The sequence below is a fragment of the Nothobranchius furzeri genome, chromosome 11 (assembly GCF_043380555.1).
Source record: "Nothobranchius furzeri strain GRZ-AD chromosome 11, NfurGRZ-RIMD1, whole genome shotgun sequence".
NCBI classification, from domain to species: domain Eukaryota; kingdom Metazoa; phylum Chordata; class Actinopteri; order Cyprinodontiformes; family Nothobranchiidae; genus Nothobranchius; species Nothobranchius furzeri.
This window is the reverse complement of record NC_091751.1, coordinates 71,820,165-71,827,664: the sequence shown is the minus strand read 5'-3', so window position 1 is coordinate 71,827,664 and position 7,500 is coordinate 71,820,165. Positions and strand designations below refer to the sequence as shown.

Below are 7,500 nucleotides of genomic sequence, written 5' to 3'. Positions count from 1 at the left end.
ACCTTTGTACACGAGAAGAAAGAAGAAGAAAGTATCATTTCTATGGCGCCTCAAGATAAAAATCACGAGGCGCTTCACAAAAACAAAAAATGTAAAAATATAAAAAGAATTTAGAAAATGGTTAAAATATATTTAAAATGAGCAAAAATAAACAATTGTGATTAAAAATGTAAAGAAAGAGAGAGAGTGAACAGGAAAGAGGGAAATCAGTGGATCCTGAGGAAGGTGGAATAGGTGGGGAGAGCAGAATAAAGAGAGAGAGGTGAAGAAGGTCATACAAAAGCCAGCTTGAACAGGTGAGTCTTCAGCTGCTTTTTGAAGGAGACCACTGAGTCCACTGATCTCAGGCTCAGGGGGAGAGAGGTCCAGAGTCTGGGGGCCACAGCAGCAGATGATCTGTCACCTTTGACCTTTAGCCTGGTGCTGCACAACCAGTAGGCTTTGATCACTGGACCTCAGGGACCTGCTGGGGGTGTAGGGACTAAGAAGATCACCAATGTAAGACGGTGCTTGTCCATGTAAGGCCCTATAGACCAGAACCAGGATCTTGAAATGAATGAATGAGGTACATAAGGTACATGAGCCCTTGTACATCAGCTGTTTAATCAGCCTATCAGGACTTAGTGATGAGATGATGGTACTCCTCTGGGCTCTAGACCACGTGGCTCTCAGCTCTTCTAGGTGTTTTAGGGGATATTCATCACTATTATGAAAGATGGAGTTCTTCCCACAGACTGGAGCCAATATTCTGAGTCATTAAGCTGATTTGAAGGAGACAGGGCACGAAGATGAAACCAGTGAGATACTGAAGTCTTTATACTATGGACTGGGCGGGGGGGTAATGGTACATTTAGAAGAAAAAGGAAAACAGTTCATGTGCTTCTATCCTTATTGCTGATTTTTAAAAACCAAATTCGTCTAATGAACACATGAAATGATTCATAAAATGACATCATCATTAGTTATGATTGGTTGCATTTGATCAGATGTAAGACTTTCAGCTGGACATGAATGCTCTTTAGTTACAACAGCTCACCTTCCCCAGGTCAATGATGAAGCAGTCCCCCCGGTTGAAGCTGGACCAGCTCATGTCCACCTCTGTGGCGCGGATGGCCCTGCGACCCTTGACGTGAAGCAGGCGCTTCACGTCTGTGCCGTTGGTCTCCACGTGCTTGAAACCTCCAGCCACGCCCCCTTTCTGCAAAAGAACACTTCCTTAGAAAAGTCCTCAGTTTAGAGCAGTGCACACAGTATTCATGTGGGACGTGAGACGAGGGACGTTCTGAGCCAGACCTCCTAATAGAAGACTTTTGTCATGGTCTGTGTCTGCGTCTCCCTCATGTGCCTCCTTGTGTTCTCCATCCCTCTCTAGGTTCTCCTTTTGTGTCTCCTAGCGCCTGCATGTGTCCTTGTCTGCGTCTCGTTCATGTCTCTTTGTGTTCCTCATGTGTCTCCTGGTCTGCAGCCCTCCAGATCATCCCTCCCAGGTCCTGTGTTCCTTTGGTCTTCCCCAGTCACCCCTCTGCAGTTTTTATAGGTTCAGCTTCTCGTTTTATTAGTGTCTTTAGTGCGTTTTCCCACAGGTTTCTGTAGTTTCCCTTCCCCTAGAATATTAGTTATTTTAGCGTGCTCATCTTGTCTTTAGGTTTTTTACTCTTAGGTCATGTTAGTTTCCTCCCTGATTAGTTAATTGCTTTCACCTGGATCCTCTCCCCCACACACCTGCAGCCTATCTGCCTCCCATCATGCCCCGGTGCATATAACCCTGTCTGCGTCTCTGTGTGTCCGTTGTTTTGTGTCAGCGTTGTTTCGTGCCTCGTTCTCCAGGTTTTGTGCTCTATGTGAGTTTCGTTCTCCTGGTGTTCAGGACTTTGGTTTTTGGCTTCCTGCCCTTTTTGGATTTTTTGGTTCCTCGTCCTAATAAAAAGCATTTTACTTTTAAACCGCTCCTGCATCGTGTCATCTGGTGTTTCCTGCATCTTGGGTCCTAACCTCCTCCTAACTCGCAACGAGACAACTTTAAACTTTCCCATCTGACAAAAACCAGAAGGAGAAAGCTGTGAAAGGAACGTTTTCCTTACACTGGAATCAAATCATCTGCTGCCGGTGAGCGCGTCCTAAAGCAGAAATCAGACACAGCTGTTTTATCCCAACACTTCAGGAACGGGCTCTTTAGAGCTCCAGATGGAAGGCATCTGCTGTTCTCGGTGGTGAACGTTCTCCACGTTTGTAAAGCAGGCTCTGTCGGGTTCTTGTGATGGATATTCCAAACGTGGACAAGCTGCTGAGGTTTGGTTCTGCAGCCCAGCATTTCCAGCCTTCAGCAAAAGCAGTAAACAAGAGCTGAGCAGAAGGATGTTGAACCAGAACCAGACCGGGCAGGTCTGGAGGTACAGGGAACCAGAAGTGGTTGGGCTGGTCCTGGACGCTTTCAGACACACCCAGAGGCTTACACAGGGCAGGAGAAGTGCTGTAGTTCAGAGCCGCTGCTGGGTAGTAAAGTTGATGCAGCACAACCGTCATTAAAGGGTGTGGACCACGGTTGCTGTTAGCAACAGCCGTCAGTCTCTGTGAGGTCATCAACACGTCCTCCTGCAGCCAGACGCCCTCTTTACACTGCTGCTGAGAAAAAGGTCCCCGAAGCCGTGTGTGTGTGTGTGTGTGTGTGTGTGTGTGTGTGTGTGTGTGTGTGTGTGTGTGTGTGTGTGTGTGTCCACTGCAGCTCACCTGGTACTTAATCCCTGACTTGAAGTACCCCAGAAAGGTGTTGGACTCGTGGTTCTGGACCTCTCTGAACTGCACCGGCTTGCCTCCCAGGAAGTCGTCCAGCTGTGTGGAGAATATGGCCGCCGCTCCGCTCTCGTCCTGCGAGCATTCGTCTCCTGAAGAGATCCGAGAGTTTTATTTGTACACAGAACATCTGCAGTGTCCTGCAGGAGCTTCTAACGGAGCCCTTTTTAAACCTCACATTAAATCCTGTAATTACTTCTTTACTCGTCTCAACTGTAGAAGTCTGTGTTGGAACTTTAGTCAAACACAAGATTGTCTGAATACTTTACTAAGTAAATTCACCGTTCTAGCGGTCTGAGACGGTCCACGAACAAAAAGCTGTGGAATTTCATTTGAAAGGATGGGGGGGGGGGGGTTATATGTTGATAGTAACCTGAAACGGCGGAGTGTGTGACTGTAGTTACAGACGTTATACTGGAGTGTTTACTGTGTGAAGGTCCTTGAGACGACTCTTGTCCTGGTGTGGTGCTTTATAAACACACTGAACTGATTTAAAAGGAGAAATCGGAGGAACGTGTAGATATAGATCCCCGAGCTCCAGCATTACAGCATTTAATAATAAACTGGAACAATTATTAGTCGAAATGAGTGAAAATAAACAGTTTATCATTTCTGGGACTTTAGCATACATCTGGACTGAGTTTAATCATAGCGGTGCTTCAGATTTCATGGATTTAATGTGCAGTAAAAGCTTTTATCCTAACATTACTGCGTCTAGTCAGGGGCGGAGCTTCAGGGGGGGCAGCGGGGCCCGGGCTTGGGAGGGGCCCGCCCCTGCAACGAGGTGGATTAGGCGCCTCTGACACTAACCAAGTAAGCTGGAGAAGACGAGCACTTCCATGACTTGTGTTCAGAGGAGAAAGAGCTCCGTTCCTGATAATTCCTCTCACTCAGGATTATTTAGGTTTCTGTAGGCCGCCCCAGCCAGGCTCGAGTCACAGCCAGGATTGAGTCACAGTCAGGCTCGAGTCACAGCCAGGCTCGAGTCACAGCCAGGCTCGAGTCACAGCCAGGCTCGAGTCACAGCCAGGATTGAGTCACAGCCAGGCTCGAGTCACAGCCAGGATTGAGTCACAGCCAGGCTCGAGTCACAGCCAGGATTGAGTCACAGTCAGGCTCGAGTCACAGCCAGGCTCGAGTCACAGCCAGGCTCGAGTCACAGCCAGGCTAGAGTCACAGCCAGGCTCGAGTCACAGCCAGGATCGAGTCACAGCCAGGCTCGAGTCACAGCCAGGATCGAGTCACAGCCAGGCTCGAGTCACAGCCAGGCTCGAGTCACAACCAGGCTCGAGTCACAGCCAGGATCCAGTCACAGCCGGGATCGAGTTGCAGCCAGGATCCAGTCACAGCCAGGCTCGAGTCACAGCCATGCTCGAGTCACAGCCAGGATCGAGTCACAGCCAGGCTCGAGTCACAGCCAGGCTCGAGTCACAGCCAGGATCCAGTCACAGCTGCTAAAACTTTACACCGACCGCCGTTAGCGAGTTAGTAGGTGTGAAACACTGAATAACACGCTCAGCTTTACTCTCACATGTAGCTTTATGACCTATAATTTACAAGTGAACACCTGACACGTCTCCAGGTGTATTATGGGTAAAACTCTTCCTCCGTCCACCAACAGCGTCATCATCACTTGTCTACAGCTAGATGTGTAATGGAGAAGAAGAAGGATTTGGTCTCTGGGATCATTTCAGTTCCATTTCCAAGACGGACTTTTTCAGAGAAGCTGATCCTCGTTACGAGAGTCCGCCCAACCCCGTCGCTAGCTCGCCTCGGCCTTGGCCTCCGTGCCGTGGAAACGGACGTACCGATGGAAGGAAAACGCAGATGGCTCCATGACAAAGTCTCCCTGCAGAGAGGAGCACGTTTTTGTCTCTAATCCGTAACTTTGGTGAGCGTTATTCATTTATTTACACATCAAACCAAATGAATGAAACGTGTTTTAGCTGTTGATGAACTGCAGACGGTGGTGCAGGTGAGGCGGCAGCAGAGGGTTGGAGCGCTGTACCGGGGTCACAATGCTCCCTCCCAGTACACAACTACCCTTCTTAATATTTAATTATTAACCAGACTGAACAAACATCCATGTGTAACGTCTAATTACGCAGCTTCCACCTCTCCTTCCAGGAGTTCCCCGTATAACTCATTAGCTTTGTTCCTCTGTAGTTCCCACAAGGTAGTCAGCCATCCGTGTTTTTCACATAAAGCACAGAAAAGAATACGCATCCTCTGCTGAGTCGTGCTGCTTTTAGAACAGGACAGGGTCACCAGGTCCTTCAGAGGGCTGGAGCTCCTACAGAAGCTGAAGCTTCTAGTCAGTAGCGGTTTTAGGCACGGGCAGACAGGGCAGTTGCCCGGGGCGGCATTTTTTCATGACACAAAAGGGGCGCACAAGCGCTGAGTAAAAAATAAAAAAGAAAGAAATCTGCGCCGCACCGAGGTTTTCTATTATCTGTCATATGACAGTGTCTGGACTGGAAACAGCAAGTTGGCGCCCCCTACTGCTGCAGGCGCTCCTGCTGACTGAGGGTTCAGGTGCACCGTGTGTGTATGAAGAAGAGGAAGGGGAGGGGTGCGGCGGGGGAATTCACCTCTGGGTCTTCCCAAATGAAATGAGCGGGTAGGGGCTGAATCAACTGTGTTAACATGGCTAAAGTCAATCACATCTTGATGTTCTTCCATTTAACGCACATTTCATTCATAATATCATAAACACAGGCCTATCATTCTTTCAGGTGTTTCTGAATTGTGTGAAATGGCCGAATAAAAAAAGGAAAAACAAAACGATTTTGTGGTCCCCCCCCCCATCAAGGTCAAATAGTTTAGTCCTGACTAAAGGAAACTTACTGAGTCAGGAGCCAAACAGAAGAGACGAGCATAAAAAGGCTAAAACCACCAGGTGCCCCATTCAGGAATAAAAAAGAAAAAGAGGAGAAAGATAAAGGTATGTACGCTCTCATGATGCATGTTTTCAGTTTTTGAACCAGTTAACTGGGTTTTTAACAGTTAAATTCGGTCAGCTAATTGCTAACAGAGCTAATAGGGCTGAAATATTGAAACGAATATTCAAATGGTTCGAAAAAAATCCTGAATCGTTTTTTACTGATTCAAACTAGGATTTGTTAAATGCTCGCTGCAGCCCGTGGCCTGCCTGAACAACAACAAACACATGTTGATCATGTTCACATAATAATAAATAAAACAACTCTATAAGCAGAAGAAAACTCCCCAGTCACCACTCACTATCCTGTTTATTTATTGCAGATGGCTGCACTGATTATTTTTACATGATTTGTTCTGTAAAAGTTGGCATTTTTGGTAGTCTACAGTTTTTTATGTCAGTTTAAATTACAATTTCAGAGGCAATTCTAAAATATTATGGATCATGATAAAGATCTATTGGAGATCTACCCCAACTTTTGGACTGCTCTGCCAGTCACTGTGGCTCCAGCTGAGAGGAGCTTTTCAAAACTTGATCAAGTCATACCTGAGGTCACCTATGTTTCAGGGGCGGCTCACTCACCTGGCTCTGTTTAGTATCAATCACTCAGTAGGGGAGCAGATTTCATATGATGACATTATTGATGACGTTGCATCAAGATTAGGTTTTAATTTTAGTTTGTGTTTTCTGTTCTAAGTGCAGTGCTGTAGTGATTATCTTTAGTTTGTTATGTGTGAAACATTTTTGCTATTTAGAATATTTATTATGTATTATGTTCATATATTCTTAATATTTAGTTAGTTTAGTTGTTTTTGTATATTTGATTCTATATATTTTGATACAGTATATAATGTATATTGCTGTACATTCTGACAACTTCATAGTAATTAATGTAAATATGTGCAACTTAGAAAAATGAATGTTCAATAGTCGTTCTAATAAACATGCCTGTTTGTAGAAAACATGCGTGTGTTCGTGCAGGTGGGGTGGTGGTGGTTGTGTGTGTGTGTGTGTGGGGGGGGGGGGGGGGGGGGGGCTCAAAGGGGGCCTCGCCCGGGGAGTAATTCCGTGTAGAACCGCCACTGCTTCTAGTTGCAGCTCTTCAAAAGAACAAGCAGCAAAGGTTCAGACTTCCAGAACCGTCTGTGTCTCCTGATGTTTCTATACCATACCACCTTTATTTATGTAGCACTTTAAAAACACAGCCATACGGCCGACCAAAGTGCTGAACAGTCACACAATAACAGAGATAAAAACATAAAACAGAGCAATAAAATACAGTCAACAAATAAGAAACAAGCCAATAAAAAAGTACCGATAAAAACCTTACAATGGACGATAAAATAAGAGTAGTAAAAACCAAAATAACAGCTGACTGTTAAAAGCAAGGGTAAAATGGTGTCTTTAGTCTAGACTTAAAATCTGCCCAGGTGGATGCCAGTCGAACTGCGGCTGGAAGTTCGTTCCACAGTTTAGGACGGGCAACAGAGAAAGCTCTTTGTCCGCATGACTTATGACACGCTTTTGGAACCTCGAGGAGCAACAGGCTGGAGGACCTGAGTGCGCGACCGGGATTATAAATCGCAAGAAGATCAGAGAGGTACACGGGGGCAAGACCATGGAGGGATTTGAAGACAAAAAGCAATATTTTATATTGGACCCTGAAAGTGACGGGCAGCCAATGAAGGGATTTAGAACCGGAGTTATAAGCTGGCGCCCGTCAGTACGTGTGAGGAATCTAGCTGCTGCGTTTTGGACGAGTTGAAGTC

At 46.3% G+C, this 7,500-nt stretch overlaps 1 protein-coding gene across 1 annotated transcript in view; it reads right to left on the bottom strand.

Annotated features, from left to right (window-relative positions):
- Positions 1 to 7,500, bottom strand: part of scinlb (scinderin like b) — a 97,098-nt gene that overhangs the window by 10,756 nt on the left and 78,842 nt on the right. The window contains exons 4-5 of the mRNA XM_070541825.1: positions 2,728 to 2,882; positions 1,037 to 1,198 (exon numbers count right to left, since the gene is read on the bottom strand). Coding sequence (XP_070397926.1) covers positions 1,037 to 1,198; positions 2,728 to 2,882 — 317 coding nt within the window. The remainder of the gene's footprint in view (positions 1 to 1,036; positions 1,199 to 2,727; positions 2,883 to 7,500) is intronic.